This window comes from Theropithecus gelada, chromosome 2 (genome assembly GCF_003255815.1).
Source record: "Theropithecus gelada isolate Dixy chromosome 2, Tgel_1.0, whole genome shotgun sequence".
In the NCBI taxonomy this organism is placed as follows: domain Eukaryota; kingdom Metazoa; phylum Chordata; class Mammalia; order Primates; family Cercopithecidae; genus Theropithecus; species Theropithecus gelada.
In genome coordinates, this window is record NC_037669.1 from 91427309 (window position 1) to 91448762 (window position 21454).

At 44.3% G+C, this 21454-nt stretch overlaps 1 protein-coding gene across 3 annotated transcripts in view; it reads left to right on the forward strand.

Moving 5' to 3' along the window:
• Positions 1 to 21454, forward strand: part of PRKAR2A (protein kinase cAMP-dependent type II regulatory subunit alpha) — a 100156-nt gene that overhangs the window by 74283 nt on the left and 4419 nt on the right. The window contains exons 7-11 of one of the 3 annotated variants that reach the window (XM_025376139.1): positions 5349 to 5450; positions 5624 to 5698; positions 16181 to 16246; positions 19211 to 19352; positions 19812 to 19945. In XM_025376139.1, the coding sequence (XP_025231924.1) occupies positions 5349 to 5450; positions 5624 to 5698; positions 16181 to 16246; positions 19211 to 19352; positions 19812 to 19945 (519 nt within the window). Of the gene's footprint in view, positions 1 to 5348; positions 5451 to 5623; positions 5699 to 16180; positions 16247 to 19210; positions 19353 to 19811; positions 21407 to 21454 lie in introns of those variants that run through there. The other 2 variants (XM_025376141.1, XM_025376140.1) reach the window with 2 other exon arrangements.

The window sequence follows — 21454 nt, forward strand, 5'->3', positions numbered from 1 at the left end:
TGGCCAGACTGGTCTCGAACTCCTGACCTCAGGTGATCTGCTCACCTCAGCCTCCCAAAATGCTGGGATTACAGGCAAGAGCCACAGCACCCAGCCAAATAACCCATTCTTGGATAATCTCTAAGAGAAAGTCTCAGTGAAAATTGAAAACTGTATATTGAGCTGTAAAACCACCTGCATTGTGACTGGGGTATGAGGATTAAATACATGGGCATAAGAGAAGCGACTCCCTTAGTGCCTGGTAAAAGGTGGGTATTCACAGAATGATGGCACAAGCTCCCTATGGCCATGGTGCCACTCACCACCCCTCTTTTCCTGAGACTTCCTTTCCTAAGACTCCTGTTCTTTCTATTTCCTTGCCTTTGGCAGTCATTCCTCCTCTCCTTGCTTTCTTGATAGGTCAGTGACCTATCAAGATGTTCTTTTGGACTCTACTTTTCTCCTGTTCATTCACTTGCTTTGCAAGCCTAGACTTTTTCAAAGCTTCAATACCACCTCTAGGAAAGTAACTCACAGAAGGTCGTCTCCAGCCTGACTACTTCTTTCAACCTAACAAGGCCTTGGAAATGCCTTCTGAGGTGGAAGTAGGGAGGATCTGGTGTCATCACTGAGTTTTCCAAGTTGGATCCTACATTCCTGCTTTTATGGTGGGCAGCTGCCATCATGGCCCCTGTACTTAGTCTCTTCTGCTTTCTCTTGCTTTATTGAAAGTCAGTAGAAGGTTTCCTGGGAAATTCCTGCAGTCACTGGAGAGAGTAGCACTCCTTCTCTCTTTTGAACTTCAGGGCTGTTTGCTTGCCTCTGAGCACTTGCTGCCTGTGGGAATTTCCTCTTCAGTGCTCGATTGGATGCTTCTCAAAGGCTATGTTGATGTCTGGTGCTTTTTTATATTCTCCACAGCCATAGGAACTGAATTTGCACCACATGAAAAGAGAGTTTTGGGAAGTGTTAAAGCATACATAAAAAGAGTTAGAACCAGCTGAGTGTGGTGACTCATGCTTGTAATCTCAGTAATTTGGGAGGCCACGGTGGGCAAATCACATGAGCCTAGGAATTCAAGACCAGCGTGGGCAACATGGTGAAACCCTGTCTCTACGAAAAATAGGAAATTAGCTGATGTGGCGGCACATGCCTGTAGTCCCAGCTATTTGGGACGTTGAGGTGGGAGGATCACCTGAGCCCAAGAGGTCAAGGCTACAGTGAGCTGTGATCATGCCACTGCACTCCAGCCTGCGGAGTGACAGTGTGAGACTCTGTCTCAAAAAAAAAAGTCACTTGCCGGGTGTAGTGGCTCATGCCTGTAATCCCAGCACTTTGAAGGCCAAGGCGGGTGGATCACCTGAGGTCGGGAGTTCGAGACCAGCCTGACAAACATGGAGAAACCCTGTCTCTATTAAAAAATACAAAAGTAGCTGGGCATGGTGGCGATGCCTGTAATCCCAGCTACTCCAGAGGCCGAGGCAGGAGAATCTCTTGAACCTGGGAGGCGGAGGTTGCGGTGAGCCAAGATTGCACCATTGCACTCCAACCTGGGCAACAAGAACGAAACTCCATCTCAAAAAAAAAAAAAAAAAAAGTCGCTTTAAGAGATATTTGTTGTTTTCTCTTTAGTTAGAACTTTGTTGTTGTTGTTGTTGTTGTTGTTGTTTTTGAGATGGACTCTTGCTCTGTCGCCCAGGCTGGAGTCTACAGTGGCATGATCTCGGCTCACTGCAACCTCCGCCTCCCGGGTTCAAGTGATTCTCCTGCCTCAGCCTCCCGCATAGATGGGATTATAGGCATGTGCCAACAATACTGGCTAATTTTTTATATTTTTGGTAGAGATGGGAATTCACTGTGTTGGCCAGGGTGGTTTCAAACTCCTGACTTCAAGTGATCCACCCACCTCAGCCTCCCAAAGTGCTGGGATTACAGGCGTGAGCCACCGTGCCTGGCCAAAATATTGTTTGCTATTGCAGTTATACTAATCTTTGTAACACATATAGGTAGATTTATAAAATATTGGTAGTTAACTTTGCTGCCCTCTGTGTGTTTATTTTTTAATTTTTATTTATTTATTTATTTTGAGACAGAGTCTCTGTCACCCAGGCTGGAATACAGTGGTGTGATCTCAGCTCACTGCATCCTCTGCCTCCAGGGTTCAAGTAATTCTCGTGCCTCAGCCTCCCGAGTAGCTGGGACTATAGGTGTGCACCACCATGCCCGGCTAATATTTGTATTTTTAATAGACACAAGGTTTCACCATGTTGGCCAGGCTGGTCTCGAACTCCTGACCTCAAGTGATCCACCCACTTTGGCCTCCCAAAATGCTGGGATTATAGGTGTGAGCCACTGCGCCAGGCCTTTTGTTATATCTGTGTGTGTGGGGGGTGTGTGTGTGTGTGTCTATCTATCTATCTGTCTGTCTATCTATCTTTTGAGACAGTCTCACTCTGTTGGTCAGGCTGGAGTGCAGTGGTGCCCTCACACCTCACTACAACTTCGCCTCCCAGGGCTCAAGTGATCCTCCCACCTCTGCCTCCCAGTAACTGGGACCACAAGTGCACGCCACCATGCCTGGCTAATTTTTGTATTTTTTGTGCAGACAGGTTTCGCCATGTTGCCCAGGCTGTTCTCAAACTTCTGGGCTCAAACAATCCAGCCACCTCGGCCTCCCAAAGTGCTGGGAATACAGTCGTGAGCCACTGTTCCCAGCCTGTATGTTTTTGTTTGTTTGTTTGTTTGTTTGTTTGAATAAATAAAATATTGGGGTTTTCTGTTTTTGTGGGGTTTTGTTTGTTTGTTTTTTTAGTCCGAGTCTCGCTCTGTCTCCCAGACTAGAGTGCAGTGCTGTGATCTTGGCTCACTACAAGCTCCGCCTCGCAGGTTCAAGCGATTCTCCTGCCTCAGCCTCCCTAGTAGCTGGGACTACAGGTGCCTGCCGCCATGCCCAGCTAATTTTTCGTATTTTAAGCAGAAGCAGGGTTTCATCATGTTAGCCAGGATGGTCTCAATCTCCTGACCTCGTGATCCACCCGCCTCAGCCTCCCAAAGAGCTGGAATTACAGGTATGAGCCACCGCGCCCGGCCTGTTTTTGTGTTTTAACTAGGTTTCCCTGTGTTGCCCAGGCTGGTCTTGAATTCCTAGCCTCAAGCGATCCTCCTGCCTTGGCCTCCCAAAGTGCAGGAATTACAGGCATGAGCCACCACACACAGCCTAAAATATTGTTTTGTTTTTATTTTTTTTTCGAGGCAGAGTCTCGCCCTGTTACCCAGGCTGGCGTGCAGTGGCATGATCTTGGCTCACTGCAGCCTCTGCCTCCCGGGTTCAAATGATTCTCCTGTCTCAGTGTCCCGAGTAGCTGGGATTACAGGCGCCCATCACCACGCCTGGCTAATTTTTGTATTTTTAGTAGACATGGGGTTTCACCATATTGGCCAGGCTGGTCTTGAACTCTGACCTCAAGCGATCCATCCGCTTCGGCCTCCCAAAGTTCTGAGATTACAGGCATGAGCCGCTGTGCCCAGCCCATTGTTACACTTTCTAGCAAAAAAAATATATATATATATTTTTATATATATATGTGTGTGTGTGTGTGTGTGTATATATATATTTATTCCTGACAGCCTGAGGTAGAAGAAAGATAGTTAACTTAGATACAAATAACTGCTTGCCCATTTAGGAATCTAAGACTAAGCAATTAACATTCTCATGTGTATCTCCCTGCACATGTGTACAAATATCTGAGAAGTGCCTGGCTTTGGTTAACTGTCTCCTGATCAGAATCCATTACTTACTAAGCCAGGCACAGTATTGTGCACCTGTAGTCCCAGCTACTTGGGAGGCTGAGGTAGGGAGATCACTTGAGCCCAGGAGTTCAAAGCCAGCCTGGACAACAATGGGGGACCCCATCTGAAAAATAAAACAAAAGGAATCCATAACTTCTTAAGAGTCAAGGTATCTTTCATATGCCTGCCTTCCATCTTGCATATTCCTCCCATGTCTCTTCATTAACTTTAATCCTACCTCTCTTTCAGGTCCCAGACATTTTTGCTGCAAAATAATCTTTGATCACTCCTGCCTACCGTGATCTCCCCTTCTTATGTAGCACTTGTCTTCTGTAGTTTCACCAAGCACATTTCATGTGCTCATATGCCTGTCTTGAACTATAGACTTTTTTTTTTTTTTTTTTTTTTTGAGACAGGGTTTCAACTTGTGTCACCCAGGCTGGAGTGCACTTGTGCAATCTCGGCTCACCGCAACCTTAGCCCCCTGGGCTCAAGTGATTCTCCAAGCCTCAGCCTCCCAACTAGCTGGGACTATAGGCACACACCACCGTGCCCAGCTGATTTTTGTATTTTTTGTAGAAATGGGGTTTCACCATGTTGCCCAGCCTGGTCTTGAACTCCTGAGCTCAAGTGATCCATTTATGGCCTCCCAGAATGCTGGGATTACAGGTGTGAGCCACTGCACCCATTCTTGAAATGTAGACTTTTTATTGCTATGTATTTTGTTGTTGTTGTTGTTAATATTGTTTTTTTTGGGACATAGTCTTGCTCTGCTGCCCAGGCTGGAGTGCAGTGGTACAATAATAACTCACTGTAGCTTTGACCTCTCAGGCTCTGGTGAGCCTTTCACCTCAACCACCCAAGCACAGACATGTGCCACCATGCCCAGCTAACTTTTTTCGTGTATTTTTTCGAAGAGCGGGTGTTTCACCATGTTGCCTAGGCTTGTCTCGAACTCCTGGGCTCAAGCCATTTGCCCACCTTAGCCTCCCAAAATGCTAGGAGTACAGGCAGTGAGCTACTGCATTCAGCCAAGCTTCATATTTTGATATTTTGTATTATCTTCCCATTAAGATTATAAACTTTTTTAGGGCAAGAACAATCTAATTGTTTTGGATTTAAAAAATTTTTTTAAATTCTGGATTCTAAGGATTAAATGATTGTTTTATTCTCTCTTTTGGTGAGATGTCTTTTTTTTTTTGTTTGAAATGAGGGTCTCACTCTGTGACCCAGACTGGAATGCAGTGACATAATCTCAGCTCACTAGAGGTATCTTTTATGACATTGAACAGTGACAGTGAGCTCACAAATGTTTAGGCGTTTTCTGTTTTGTGTTCTATTTATGACCCATAGGTGGCACCTATTGAGTGTTAGATAGCAAACAACAGCATGTGGGCAACTGGCTGGCTCAGGCTACAGGTCCTTTTCTTCCATTGATGACTCAAGATTAAAGTATCAATTAACACTTAATTAACACAGTAACTTACATATTCCTCTAATATTTGCTTTGGCCAGTTTATTAAACCATAGATGTTCCTGTATATAGGCATTTATTAGAATTTTCATATTCTTTCTTGTAGGACCGGGTGACTTTTAGAAGAATCATAGTGAAAAATAATGCAAAAAAGAGGAAGATGTTTGAATCATTTATTGAGTCTGTGCCCCTCCTTAAATCGCTAGAGGTAAAGTGGCTTGAATGAGAATCTGTTCATGGGGATCAGGAAAAGCTTTTAAAACTATTCTGTTGTTAGGTGTTCAAATCATACTATTCTAATCCCATTTCTGTGTTGCATAGCTATTGTGACTTTCAGTTAAGGTCTTTTCCTTTTATTTCTGAATTTGTCTGTTGTTTCAGGTGTCAGAACGAATGAAGATAGTGGATGTAATAGGAGAGAAGATCTATAAGGATGGAGAACGCATAATCACTCAGGTGAGTGAGGGCTTTACACAGCTCCTTTCTTGGAAGTCACCCCTGAATAACTAGTACATCATTTATCTCAAAAATCTTGCCAGACATAGTGGCTCACGCCTGTAATCCCAACACTTCGGGAGGCTGAGGGAGGTGGATCGCTTGAGACCAGGAGTTCGAGACCAGCCTGGCCAACATGGTGAAACTCCGTCTCTACTAAAAATACTAAAATTAGTGTGGTGGCCCATGCCTGTAATCCCAGCCACTCGGGAGGCTGAGGCAGGAGAATTGCTTGAACCCAGGAGGCGGAGGTTGCAGTGAGTTGAGATTGTGCCACTGCCTCCAGCCTGGGCAACAGAGTGAGACTCCATTTCAAATTAAAAAAAAAAAAAAAACTTCTATGTTCTCCCACTGTTGGGAGCTCTTATTACCAGGTAATAGGTCACACTTCAGAGGACAATTATATAGTCCCCTGAAGCTTATTGATGTCCGTCTTACTGACACATGCAGATCACTTGCTTCCGCTCACCTTTCCTTGGCTTCTAGTGTTTGTTCTTTGGATGTCATTTTCTTTTGACCTTGAGTAAGTTTCATCCATTGCTATTAGAACCTGGGGAAGGTTAAAGAGTTCTGCCCTCTAACTTTCTATATTTGACACAAAGGCATCCTTTTGGCTGATCTAACACAAATCAGAGTCCACAGTCTTCAGTGATTAACCAAATTTGTAAGATGTCTGGTATTTCCTTTGTGCATTTTTCTCATGTTATTTTGGGATACAGTAAAGATTACTAAACAGTGGGCTAGATCATTGTAATGAGTATTGTCTAATAATTTTCTTTATCTACTGTGTTTGTATTTTTAATAAAACATAAATAGTATTGGACTTTTCCAGGTATCAGCTTCTCTGCCTATGGTTCTGGCTCAAGAGCACTGAGAAGATACATGGTTGGCCTAGGTTGGGTGATATGCTTATCCTTGAACCCAGTACTGAGACCACGAGGAGGAAAGGCTCAGATTGGTCAGGCGTGGGTCCTGTGGGTGGAGTTGGCCCCACTAGAACCACAAGGACTAATCAGACTTACCGTAAAACGGGAAAAGAAAGCTCCCCTGGAAGAGATAAAGGACTAACAAAAATATGATGTCTACTCTGAGTCACATCTCTGAATGTATTTGTTTTCTAGGAGCCCTTACTATTAATAATTCTTTTAATTAGAAATTGATATATTCTATAAACATTTATTAAGATAGGTAGGACCAGATATGATAAGCACTATAATGAAGGAGTGTATGAACGACAGTGAGAACATAGAAATGGAAATAATACATACGGTTTCATCAAGGAAATGCCATTTGAGATGGGCTTAAAAAACAAGTGCAATTACAATGTTTGAAATCAGGGAAAGGTCCTTCAGAGCAAAAAAACAATATTAGCAAAGGCCAGTGGTGTGAGCTGTGTTTCAGAGCAGGTATCCTGGTATGGTAAGAATGTAGGACTGAGTTTCAGAAATGGGAGATGTTAACTGGCCACATTTGCTTCTGAATTTAAGGTGCTTTAAGTAACATTCAAAGGACCTCCAATTCATCCTGAAGGTTCTAGGCCTGTCTCATACTGGGTTTTCACGAAGTATGTCAGGAGATGTGAAAAGTCATAGTGTTTTCTTGATTGTCTGTGCTCTTGAAGATAGAGTACTATCTATCTTCAAGGTAGACAGGTAGTGGTACAGAATGGACATTAATTAAGATGATATTAAAAGGGGCTTATTATAGGCCCCTTTTGTCAATGTCTCTCACTGGACCAAGGCTTCTCAAAGTGAGATCCCAGGACCAGCAGCAATCAGCATCATCTGAGAATGTTAGAATTGTTAGGAATGCAAGTTCTTGGGCCCCCCACTAGACCTGCTGAATCAGAAACTACATTTTATGTTGTTTCATTTTTTTTGGTCCGCTTTGTTACAGTGTGTTTTACATACAATAAAATTACTAAGTTTAAGTGTACAAATTGGAAGAGTTTTGTAACCATCCCCAGTGTGGTATTTCCATCACCCATACAGTTCCTTGTTTTGTATTTGCATTTGCAGTCACTACCCTCCCCCACACTCACATTCCTGGAAACCATTGATGTTTTCTATCACTGTAGAAATTCTGTTCCACAATTTAATATAAATGAAATCATGCAATGTATAGTTTTTGTATCTGGTTTCTTTCTCTTAGCATAATATTTTTGAGATTTATCCATGTTGTATGTATCAGTAGATCATTCCTTTTGCTGAATAATATTTCATTGTACAAATGTAATTTTTTTTTTCATTTTTCTGTTTTCTTTTTGAAACGGAGTTTTGCTCTTGTTGCCCAGGCTGGAGTGCAATGGTGCGATCTCAGCTCACCATAACCTCCACCTCCCACGTTCAAGCAATTCTCCTGCCTCAGCCTCCCATTATTTTTTCTTTTTAATGAGACACAGTCTTGCTCTGTCACCCAGGCTGGAGTACAGTGACATAATCTCAGCTCACTGCAACCTCTGCCTCCCGGGTTCAAGCGATTCTCGTGCCTCAGCCTGCTGAATAGTTGGGACTAAAGGCTCACGCCACCATGCCTGGCTAATTTTTTTTTTTTTGAGACGGAGTCTCACTCCGTCGCCCAGGCTGGAGTGCAGTGGCCGGATCTCAGCTCACTGCAAGCTCCGCCTCCCAGGTTCATGCCATTCTCCCGCCTCAGCCTCCCGAGTAGCTGGGACTACAGGCGTCCGCCACATCGCCCGGCTAGTTTTTTTTTTGTATTTTTTAGTAGAGACGGGGTTTCACCGTGTTAGCCAGGATGGTCTCGATCTCCTGACCTCGTGATCCACCCGTCTCGGCCTCCCAAAGTGCTGGGATTACAGGCTTGAGCCACCGCGCCCGGCCTGCCTGGCTAATTTTTGTATTTTTAGTAGAGACAGGGTTTCACCGTGTTTGCCAGGCTGGTTTTGAATATCTGACCTCAAATGATCCGCCCAGCTCAGCCTCCCAAAGTGCTAGGATTACAGGCGTGAGCCACCATGCCCATCCTTTGTGTAGACATATGTTTTTACTACTCTTCAGTAAATACTGTTTTTTTTTTTTGAGACAGAGTCTCGCTCTGTCACCCAGGATGGAGTGCAGTGGCATGATCTCAGCTCACTGTAACCTCTGCCTCCCGAGTTCAAGCAAGTCTTGTGCCTCAGTCTCCCGAGTAGCTGGAACCAAAGGCATGTGCCACTATGCCTGGCTAATTTTGTTTGTTTGTTTTTGTTTTTAGTAGAAATGGGATTTCACCATGTTGGCCAGGCTGGCCTTTTTAGTAAATACTTAAGAGTGCAATTGCTAAATTATATGTTAACTTCATAACAAACAGCCAAACTGTCTTAAAATGGCTATACTGTTTTGTATTCCTACCAGCCATGCATGAAAATTCAGTTGCTCTGCATTTTCAACAGTAAATAGTATTTACAGCCTTAAAAAAAAAAAAAATACAGTCAGGGTCTTGCTATATTGCCCAGCCTGGTCTTGAACTTCTGAGCTCAAGCCATCTGCCCGCCTTGGCCTCCCAAGTGCTGGGATTATAGGTATGCCCCTCCATGCCTAGCCTTCATTTTCTTAATGGTATTTTTTGAAGAGAAAACAGTTTTAATTTTGATAAGTCTAGTTTATCATCTTTTCTTCTTTGTAGTTTGTACTTTTGCTGCTGTATTTTAGGAAATCTTTGCAAAATCAATAATACTTTCTCCCAAGTTTACTTCCAAGACCAGCACTGTTCAATAGAAATAACATGTGAGCCACATATGTAATTTTAAAAATCTTTGGTCAGGCAGGGTGGCTCATGCCTGTAATCCCAGCACTTGGGGAGGCTGAATAGCTTGAGGCAGATAACTTGAGGCCAGGAGTTCGAGACCAGCCTGGCCAACATGATGAAACTTCATCTCTACTAAAAAGTAATACAAAAATTAGCTAGGTTTGCTGGTGCACAACTGTAATCCCAGCTACTTGGGAGGTCTAAGAACGAGAATCGTTTGAACTTGGGAGACAGAGGTTGCAGTGAGCCAAGGTCATGCCACTGCATTCTAGCCTGGAGGACAGAGCAAGACTTGGTCTCAAAAAAATTGAAGAAATAAAAACTTTCGGGCCGGGCGCGGTGGCTCACGCCTGTAATCCCAGCACTTTGGGAGGCCGAGGCGGGTGGATCACAAGGTCAGGAGATCGAGACCATGGTGAAACCCCGTCTCTACTAAAAATAGAAAAAATTAGCCGGGCGCAGCGGCGGGCGCCTGTAGTCCCAGCTACTCGGGAGGCTGAGGCAGGAGAATGGCGTGAACCCGGGAGGCGGAGCTTGCAGTGAGCCGAGATTGCGCCACTGCACTCCAGCCTGGGCAACAGAGCAAGACTCCGTCTAAAAAAAAAAAAAAAAAAAAACTTTCAGTAGATACTTGAAATAGTCAACTTAATTTTAATATATTTCATTTAACCAGTATATCTAAAATATTGTTACATCTAAGTGATATAAAACTTTATTAATGAGATATTTTACATTTTTAATACTAAGTCTTCAAAATCTAATGTATGTTTTACATCTTTAGTACATCTAAGTTTATACTAGCAACATTTCAAGTGCTGAGCCACATTTGACTAGTGGCTAATGTATTAAGCAGTACAGCTGTAGACATTCACAATTTTAGCTCTTACCTTAGGTCTGTGATCCATTTTGAATTATTTTTATTGTTTTTGTTTTGTTTTTTTGAGATGGAGTCTCGCTCTGTCGCCCAGGCTGGAGTGCAGTGGCGCGATTTCGGCTCACTGCAAGCTCTGCCTCCCAGGTTCACACCATTCTCCTACCTCAGCCTCCCAAGTATCTGGGACTACAGGCGCCTGCCACCATGCCCGGCGAATTTTTTGTATTTTTAGTAGAGATGGGGTTTCACAGTGTTAGCCAGCATGGTCTTGATCTCCTGACCTCGTGATCCTTCTACCTTTGCCTCCCAAAGTGCTGGGATTACAGGCGTGAGCCACTGCGCCTGGCCTTGTTTTTGTCTTTTAGAAGCAAGGTCTCGCTCTGTCTTTCAGACTTCAGTACAGTGTGCGATCGTAGCTCACTGCAGCCTTGAGCTTCTGGGCTCAAGCAATACTCTTCCCTTAGCCTTCCAAGCAGTGCCACCACACCCAGCTAATTCTTTTTTTTTTTTTTTGGAGAGGGAGTTTTGCTCTTGTTGCCCAGGCCAGAGTACAGTGCCACTATCTCAGCTCACCACAACCTCCGCCTGCTGGCAGAGGATCAAGAGATTCTCCTGCCTCAGCCTCCCAAGTAGCTGGGATTACAGGCATGCACCACCACGCCCAACTACTTTATTTTATTTTATTTTATTTTATTTTAGTAGAGACAGGGTTTCTCCACGTTGGTCAGGCTGGTCTGTGAACTCCCGACCTCAGGTGATCCACCCACCTCAGCCTCCCAAAGTGCTGGGATTACAGGTGTGAGCCACCGTGCCCAGGCTACACCCAGCTAATTTTTAAATTTTTTGTAGACAGGGTCTCTTTATGTTGCCCATGCTAGTCTTGAACTCCTGGCCTCAAGTGATCCTCCCACCTCACCTCCCAAGTAGCTGAGATTACAGGCTTGTGCCACCACACCTGACTACATTTTTGTGTTTTGTTTTGTTTTATTTTGTTTGTTTTTTGTTTTTTGAGATGGAGTTTCGCTCTTGTTGTCCAGGCTGGAGTGCAATGGCACAATCTCGGCTGACTGCAACCTTCACCTCCCCAGTTCAGGTGATTCTTCTGCCTCAGACTCCTGAGTAGCTGGAACTACAGGCATGCATCACCATGCCCGGCTAATTTTTTTATTTTTAGTAGAGAACAGGGTTTCGCCCTGTTGGCCAGGCTGGTCTCAAACTTCTGACCTCAGGTGATCCGCCCACCTTGGCCTCCCAAAGTGCTGGGATGTTGTGAGCCACAGCGCCTGGCCTACATTTTTGTTTTTTAATGGCTTGCATAATTTTCACAAGTAATTTTCATAATCGATAGAATATTTAGCTTATTCTCAGAATAATGTAGACAGAAGGTAGCTTTAATTTTACAAAATCATGTTTTATGTTTTCACTATTAAAGTACCATTGCATTAAACCCAAAAGATTCCCATATCCTGAAAATTAGGGCTTCAGTCATTCTTATAGTGGAATGTGGATCTTATATTATCTATTGTGAAAAAGAGACATGTAAAAACCTGATGACATGTTCACAAAGACCTAAAATGCAGTACAGTCTGGCTTCTTTACTCTTGAATGTAGAATGGAATGTTCTTTCTGTGAGATGGGTAGACAGAGCCTAGTAGTGAACTTGAAAAGCAGGATACTTGGCGGGGCATGGTGACTCACGCCTGTAATCCCAGCACTTTGGGAGGCCGGGGCAGGTGTATCACCTGAGGTTGGGAGTTCGAGACCAGCTCATCCCAGCTACTCAGGAGGCTGAGGCAAGAGAATCACTTGAACCCCGGGAGGCCGAGGTTGTGGTGAGCCGAGATCACACCATTGAACTCCAGCCTGGGCGACAAGAACGAAACTCTGTCTCAAAAATAAATAAAATACATACATACATACATACATACACAAAAATTAGCCAGGAGTGCTGGTGCACACCTATAATCCCAGCTACTTGGGAGGCTAAGGCACAAGAATCACTTGAACCTGGGAAGTGGAGGTTGCACCACTGTACTCCAGCCTGGGCAAAAGAGACTCCGTCTAGAAAAAAAAAAAAAGGCCTGGTGTGGTGGCTCATGCCTGTAATCCTAGCACTTTGGGAGGCAAAGGCGGGTGGACTGCCTGAGCTCAGGAGTTCAAGACCAGCTTGGGCAACATGGAGGTGAAACCCCATCTCTACCTAAAATACAAAAAATTAGCCAGGCATGGTGGTGTGCGCCTGTAATCCCAGCTACTCAGGAGGCTAAGGCAACAGAATTGCTTGAACCCAGGAGGTGGAGGTTGCACTAAGCCGAGATCGTGCCCCTGTGCTCCAGCCTGGGTGACACAGTGAGACTGTCTCAAGAAAAAAAAAAAGAAAAGGAAAAAAAAAATGAAGACAGCAGAGACTAGGGTATGTGTACAGGATAACAATGACGCCATCACGCCTGGCTAATTTTTGTACTTTTAGTAGAGATGAGGTTTCACCATCTTGGTCAGGCTGGTCCCAAACTCCTGACCTCAGGTGATCTGCCCACCTCAGCCTCCCAAAGTGCTGGGATTACAGGCGTGAGCCACCACACGTGGCCTTTTTTGTATTTAGTAGAGACGGGGTTTCACCATGTTGCCCAGGCTGGTGTCGAACTCCTGGCCTGAAGCAGTCCACCCCCCTCAGCCTCCCAAGGTGCTGGGATTACAGGTGTGAGCCACCGTGCCTGGCCTTTGCTGTCTTCAAAACACTCGTACACTCCTTCCCTCACTTTGTTTCTATTCTGGCTACCAGCCTAATTTCTTGCATAGCCAGAGACTTTCAAAGTATGATCTGACAATATGGACTAAAAGAAGCCAGATACAAAAAATGTATGACTCCATTTATATTAAGGAATGGCAAAACCTACAAGGACAGAAATTAGATATGGTTACTTCATGGGTGGGAATGTGGTATTTTTGACTGAACTCCAGAGGGAGCCTTTTGGAGTATGGATATATTTTCTATTTTGATCTAGGAGGTGGTTATACAGGTTCATACATTTGCAAAAAGTCATCAATCTATATAGCCTTGAAATGTGAGCACTTTAAATGGTGGATGTTATACACCTATCTAAACAAAAAGGGCTCAAGCACTATGCTTCACCACCTGTCACTTGCAGATCTTTCCTACCACACAGATCTTTCCTTTTCATCACCCTCTTCTTGGTGAAATAACCTCTCCCTCTTTGTGACTCTGCTTCTGGCTCCTACTAAGTTTCTTTCATGGCTCTTCATCCTTTGTCAGCTCCTATCATGCAGCTGTTTGTTTAATGCTAGAACTTCATGGTTATTTGGCTCTGCTGGTTGTAGGATACCTACCCAACATAGCAGGGCAGAAACCCACAGGCATCCCTTTGTAAAGCTGTGGCATTTACTTATATGGGGCAGTGATATGTCCTGAGATTAGATTGACTCAGAAACGTCATCCTAGCTGTGTATGGTGCCCACGTGGGGCTCTATGTGATGGTCAAAGGACATGAAGTTTGTGAAAGCCTAAGAAGTAGATTCTCACTGAAGACCTAAGACCCACACAGAGTGAGGGTGCATGAGTAATATTGCATTATCTGATGTAGATGGTATTTGTTCCAGAAGTTAATAGTGAGGGGTCAGAAACTGAATGAAGTGTGCCTGAAAGCTGCTTCACGTATATCTGCATGCCTAACTCAGACGTCCTCCCGGTCTTTGCTCAAATCTCACCTTCTCAAGCTCCTTTTTTTTTTTTTTTTTCCTTTTCCTAAGAGGCAGGATCTCATTGTTGCTCAGGCTGGAGTGCAGTGGCAGGATCATGGCTCACTGCAGTTTTCACCTCCTGGGCTCACATGATCCTCCCGCCTTAGCCTCCCTAGTAGCTGGGGCTGCAGGCATATGTCACTGTGCCCAGCTAATTTTCTAAATTTTTTATTTGTTGAGACAGAGTCTCACTGTATTGTCCAGGTTAGTATTGAACTCCCAGCCTCAAGCAATCTTCCAGCCTTGGTCTCCCTAAGTACTGGGATTACAGGAATGACACCCAGCCTCAGTAAAGCTCTCATATATAGGATACCCACTCCTTCCCCAGCACTCCAGATCTCACATTCCTTGTTTTACTCTTTTTGTGTAGCACTTATCACCTTGCAACAGAACAATATAATTTACTGATTTATTATGTTGACTGTTTAAAGTTTGTTTACCCTGTCAGACTGTAAGTTCTACAAGGCCAAGGGGTATTCGTTTTGTCCACTGGGTATATTTCACATGCCTAAAACAGTGCCTTGCACATAGTAAATAACTTGCTAAATAAATTACTTGTTGAATTAAGTAAATGACTGGTTCAACCATGTGGTTTAAAATCAAAACAAGTAGGCTTATGCCTGTAATCCTAGCACTTTGGGAGGCAGAGGTGGGTGGATCAGTTGAGCCCAGGAGTTTGAGATCAGCCTGGGCAGTATGGCAAAACTCTGTCTCTGCAAAATATATAAAAATTAGCTGACTGGCCGGGCGCGGTGGCTCAAACCTGTAATCCCAGCACTTTGGGAGGCCGAGACGGGTGGATCACGAGGTCAGGAGATCGAGACCATCCTGGCTGACACGGTGAAACCCCGTCTCTACTAAAAAATACAAAAAAAAACTTAGCCGGGCGAGGTGGCGGGCGCCTGTAGTCCCAGCTACTCGGGAGGCTGAGGCAGGAGAATGGCGTAAACCCAGGAGGTGGAGCTTGCAGTGAGCTGAGATCCGGCCACTGCACTCCAGCCTGGGCGACAGAGCGAGACTCCGTCTCAAAAAAAAAAAAAAAAAAAAATTAGCTGACCATGGTGATGTGCACATGTAGTCTCAGCTACTTGGGAGGCTGAGGCAGGCGTATCACTTGAGCCTGGGAGGTTGAGGCTGCAGTGAGCCATGATCACACTACTGCACTCCAACCTGGGCAACAGAGCAAGGCCCTGTTTCCAGAAAAATAAATAATTAAAAATACAAAATAAAACAAGCAAAAGAAAAGCCTAAGGTTCATAAGGGTAACATCAAAGTACCTCTCTCACCAAGACAGAACCTTCCAGATCCATGCTGTCCTGTTGAGAGTTATATTTAATGGTTCAAGATTATCCCTGGACCCCATACTTCAGGTGTAGCCAGGAATCACCTTAAAATTGTCTGCAGCAGCCTTGACTACTGGTCCCTGTCATAGATTTCAATAGCAGACCAACATGAGCAATGAGAACAGTGATGCTTTATGCACTTGGCAACCTGGGCACATTCATTGAGATCAATGTGAGTGGTTCATGCTAAGAAGTGGGAGATGTGTCAGTTGTAGTTAGGTTGATATCCCAGTGATCAGAATCCTCTTCATTTTGTTCTGAATTTGTTTTTTGTTTTGTTTTGTTTTTTGTTTTTTTGAGGTGGAGTCTCACTGTGTCGCCAGGCTGGAGTACAGTGGCGCGACCTCAGCTCATTGCAACCTCCGACTCTCTGGTTCAAGCGATTCTCCTGCCTCAGCCTCCCCAGTAGCTGGGATTATAGGCACGCGCCACCACGTCTGGCTAATTTTTGTATTTTTAGTAGAGACGGGTTTCACCATGTTGGCCAGGATGGCCTCGATCTCCTGACCTTGTGATCTGCCTGCCTCAGCCTCCCAAAGTGCTGGGATTACAGGTGTGAGCCACCGTGCCCAGCCTACTCTGAATTTGTTTACTATTGATTCATTTGTAGAGTTAAAAAAATAAATACAAATCAGAGCTTAAGCAGTGAAAAAGCAAACTATTTCTTTATTCCCCTTCAATACTAGGTATGGCTCTGACCTGACCTCCTTTTTCTTTCAGGGTGAAAAGGCTGATAGCTTTTACATCATAGAGTCTGGTGAAGTGAGCATCTTGATTAGAAGCAAGGTGAGTTTATCAGTTTATAGGTGATGGTGTACACACAAAAAGTAATGGTTTGCTTTAAATAATGTGAAGTGTGTTGAATGCAGCAAACCGTCATTGTTATGTGAGATGTATGACTGGCAGAGACCCATGTTTAAGCCCATTTAGTATAGATTTAGTATATTTAGATTAAATATAGATTTAGTATATTCTTATTTTTACTGCCTTTGCATCTGCCATGTAATTAATGATTTAGGGAATATCGGCCTACAAATCAAGAAAAAGATAAAAACCCTAATAGAAAATGGGGGCTGGGGCCGGGCACGGTGGCTCATGCCTGTATCCCAGCACTTTGGGAGGCTGAGGCGGCGGATCATGAGGTCAGGAGATTGACACCATCCTGGCTAACACAGTGAAACCCCATCTCTACTAAAAATACAAAAAAAATTAGCCAGCATAGTGGCAGGCGCCTGTAGTCCCAGCTACTCAGGAGGCTGAGGCAGGAGAATGGCATGAATCCGGGAGGCAGAGCTTGCAGTGAGCCAAGATTGCACCACTGCACTGCAGCCTGGGTGACAAAGCAAGACTCCGTCAAAAAAAAGAAAAAAGAAAATGGGGCTGGGCGCAGTGTCTCACACCTGTAATCCTAGCACTTTTGAGGCCTAGGCAAGAGGATCTCTTGAGCCAAGAGATTGAGGCTGCAGTGAACCGTGATTGTGCCACTGCACTCCAGCCTGGGTGACAGAGCAAAACCCTGTCTTTGAAAAAAAAAAAGAAAAAGGAAAGAAAATAGGGAAATTATATAATAAAAAGAGACTGGAAGGGATGAATATGAAGAAAGCTTCCTTTTTAGAGCACTACTAGAAGAGGTCTCTAGGATAACTGTGGTCATTTAATGGATGATGTGACATAGAAAACTGAGGAGCTATGAGTAGAAGGAATGACTGTTACCGGTAAATCTATCATCACCAGATTTTTCAGTTTATTTATTTTTTTTTTTGAGAATATAGAGTTTGTTAAAACAGTTATATATAACACTAAGTCGAACTAATATGAAAACTTTTGCAAAATATATTGAGTAACAGTTAATAAGTAGCTGGGCACAGTCGCACACGCCTGTAATCCCAGCACTTTGGGAGGCTGAGGCAGGTGGATCACGAGGTCAGGAGATCAAGACCATCCTATCTAACACAGTGAAACCCCGTCTCTACTAAAAATACAAAAAATTAGCCAGGCGTGGTGGCGAGCGCCTGTAGTCCCAGCTACTTGGGGAGCTGAGGCAGGAGAATGGCGTGAACCCGGAAGGCGGAGCTTGCAGTGAGCCGAGATCGCGCCACTGCACTCCAGCCTGGGCGACAGAGTGAGACTCCCTCTCAAAAAGAAAAAAAAAAAGAAAACAATAGTTTGAAATGTCTGTGTCATTTTATTTACAGTTTTTGGATTAGTGATGTTTGTAGATTTCTCAGATATTCATTGACACCTGCTATGATCACAGCATAGTGTTAGGTGCATAAGATCAGCAGCAGCATGGCACTGGGATATTGCAGGGTGGGAGTTTTGTCAGAAGTGTAGAGTCCTGGGCTTTTCCCCAGATCTACTGATTCAGAATGTGCATTGCGAGAAAACCTGCATAATACTGGAGCTGGTGCGTATGTGATGGTGTGATAAGTTCCTCCTGTTCTAGAGAAGGGACTAAGTGGGCACAAATATGGCTGCAACTCCAGAGAATGCTACTGAAATTGGAAAGAGAAAGTTGGCTCCAATGGAACAGACCAACTTCAGAGCAACAGGGCGGAAGTGTAGAAGGAAAAAGGGTCAAACCGTGTAAGCCAGTGTAGCAGTTTTGTTTGCTTTAAAAATTAACCAAAAAGGAAATTATCTTTCTGCCTACAACATAAAGTTGTTCTTAGAGATTGAGACTAATTCTTACTAAAAAATTCTAAACAATTTTTTACTTAAATTATCACTTTGGTTAGCAGTTGGATTTGTTAAAAAAAAAAACTCTAGATATTAATACACTGTAGTGTATTATCTTAAATTTAGTTACTTAACTCTTACTTTAAAAAATGGGAGGAGGGAGGCCAGGTGCAGTGGCTCATGCCTGTAATCCCAGCACTTTGGGAGGCCGAGGTGGGTGGATCACGAGGTCAGGAGCTCAAGACCATCCTGGCGAACATGGTGAAACCCTGTCTCTATTAAAAATACAAAAAAAATTAGCCGGGCATGGTAGCGGGCGCCTGTAGTCTCAGCTACTCGGGAGGCTGAGGCAAGAGAATGGCATGAACCCGGGAGGCGGAGCTTGCAGCGAGCAGAGATCATGCCACTGCACTCTAGCCTGGGCAACAGAGTAAGACTCCGTCTCAAAAAAAAAAGGGAGGAGGGACCACTAACTTAAGATACAGATAGTACTTAAAAAGAAATTTGTTGGCCAGAAGCAGTGAATCACTCCTATAATCCGAGCACTTTGGGAGGCCAAGACAGGAGGATTGCTTGAGGCCAGCAGTTCAAGGCTGCATGAGCTGTGATCATTCCTCTGAACTCCTGCCTTGGTGACAGAGTGAGACCCTGTCTCTTAAAAAAAAAAAAAAAAAAAAAAGAAGGTGGAGAGCTTGGGGAATTTTGTCACTATAAAATGTTGTTCAAGGCGTAGTCTCAACTCAGAGAAATAGCCCAAGTTTGTGGCTCATTAAGAGAAGCATTGTCCTTATTTAGACAAGATTGGGCATGTTCAGAGTGGTATGGCTGTAGATTACCTTAAAAATGTTAGGACTCAAGATGGAGCCCTAGGTGAAAAGCAAACTCCTCTGATCAAACCAGACCACTGAAATTAGTCTGTGGAGTTTACATGGTACAGTTAGTGAATTTTCTGCAAAGTGAGTGCCTCAATAACTGTGTGGAGTGTGCTGAGAACAGTGCATGTGTGTGCAACTGGACATGCCCAGCTGTGATCCTGGAGTCAGCCTAGGTCATGTTCTTTGCCTGCTGTAGACTAAATCAAACAAGGATGGTGGGAACCAGGAGGTCGAGATTGCCCGCTGCCATAAGGGGCAGTACTTTGGAGAGCTTGCCCTGGTCACCAACAAACCCAGAGCTGCCTCAGCTTATGCAGTTGGAGATGTCAAATGCTTAGGTAAGAAAAGTTCTTTATGCATTAATACTCTTTTTCTAACGTGTAATATTTTTTTCCCATCAGCAAGCCTTGACATATTCTGCCATCTTTTACTACTGTCTAGGCCTAGGCAGTTTATATGACCACCAGGGATGGATGAATGGATACTTTCAGCAAACATTTCTGAGCGTTGATGACAGCCTGTGAGCAAGACAGGCATGCAGGCCCTTTAGCCATATGAAAAGAACTGATGTCCAGGGCTGTGGGAGAATGGGGAGAACAGGTGCTGCTGGACTCTGTAAAGTCTCTAACTTGGATGACACAGTCTTTCTGAATTCATGTAGAAACATCCCTTTTTGCAAGTAGCCAGTGTCCCAAGGTGTAATCTCCTATAACATGAATGGGTATGTTTAGGAAAAGGTTTACATGAGGGAAATGGCTTGAATTCATTCTCTCCCTCACCTCTTTTTAACAATGCAGTTATGGATGTACAAGCATTCGAGAGGCTTCTGGGGCCCTGCATGGACATCATGAAGAGGAACATCTCACACTATGAGGAACAGCTGGTGAAGATGTTTGGCTCCAGCATGGATCTGGGCAACCTCGGGCAGTAGGTGTGCCATACCCCAGAGCCTTCTTAGTGTGACACCAAAACCTTCCGGTCAGCCACAGAACACATACAGAAAACAAACATGACAGAACTGTTCCTGCTGTTGCCACCACTGCTGCCATTGCTGTGGTTATGGGCATTTAGAAAACTTGAAAGTCAGCACTAAAGGATGGGCAGAGGTTCAACCCACACCTCCACTTTGCTTCTGAAAGCCCATTATTAGACCACTTTGTAAAGATTACTCCAACCCAGTTTTTACATCTTTGGTTCAAAACAGCATGTCTCTCCAACAATTTAAGTGCCTGATACAAAGTCCAAAGTATAAACATGCTCCTTTCCTCTCTTGCTGCTACTCTTACTTATGGAAGTTACCACAGGGTCTGCAAAAACCTGTTGTGTAACTGTAGACACTCTCTAATCGTTCTCAAAGGAGGAAATGTAGCCTTCAGTCTCCTCATTTGTCCCTTGAGAAAGTCCACATTTGTTCACAGTCACAGCCTGCGGTTTTACAGTGGGAAATGGGGATGGATGGTGTGGACATATGTAGCCCAGTGGCATTGTACTTTCTGCTGACAGCTGCACACATTACAGCTGTCTCCAAACCCACAGTGATGCTTAGGGAAAGACCCTGCTCAGGACCCAGCAGGTCAGCACCCCAGAGCAGACTGATAGGTCAGTGGGACCCATGTTAAAGCAGAAAATTTGGGCTTAGCACATTTTACTGTTAGTAGAGGGCCAGGAAAGGTTTTCTGGGTTGGGGATTTTGTGGGTTTTTTATATCTTTTTGTTTAACCTCTGTGCAGTCTGCATGAATGAATTGTTACCCATTTATAAGGAGTCAGGGTCTGGAGGGTTGCTATCACTTTGTCCAACCCAAATACCTTCCTGGGCAACTCCTACCATTTGTTTGCAGTTGCCCCTACTGGCCAATGGCAGTATGCTGGAAAGAGGTTGTACTATAAAGAGAGCTCTTTCCTTCTACTCCAGAGTTGTTGTGTAGCTTTGCCATTGAACCCATCAATTTTTAAACTCTTTAAAGAAGCAGCAGCTATTTTTTTGAAATTAAAGAAAATTCTCAGGCCAGGCTCAATGGCTCATGCCTATAATCATAGTGCTTTGGGAGGCTGAGCTGGGAGGATCGCTCAAGACCAGCCTAGGCAACAAAGTGAGACCCTGTCTCTAGAAAAAAAAAAATTTTTTTTTTTTTGGTTGAGATGGAGTTTCGCTCTTGTTGCCCGGGCCGGAGTGCAATGGCGCAGTCTTGGCTTATCGCAGCCTCCACCTCCCAGGTTCAAGCAATTCTCCTGCCTCAGCCTCCTGAATAACTGGAATTACAGGCATGCGCCACCATGCTGGGCTAATTTTGTATTTTTAATAGAGATGGGGTTTCTCCATGTTGGTCAGGTTGGTCTCGAACTCCCAACATCAGGTCATCTGCCCACCTCAGCCTCTCAAAGTGTTGGGATTATAGGCGTGAGCCACTGCGCCTGGCAAAAAAAAAAAAAAAAAAAAA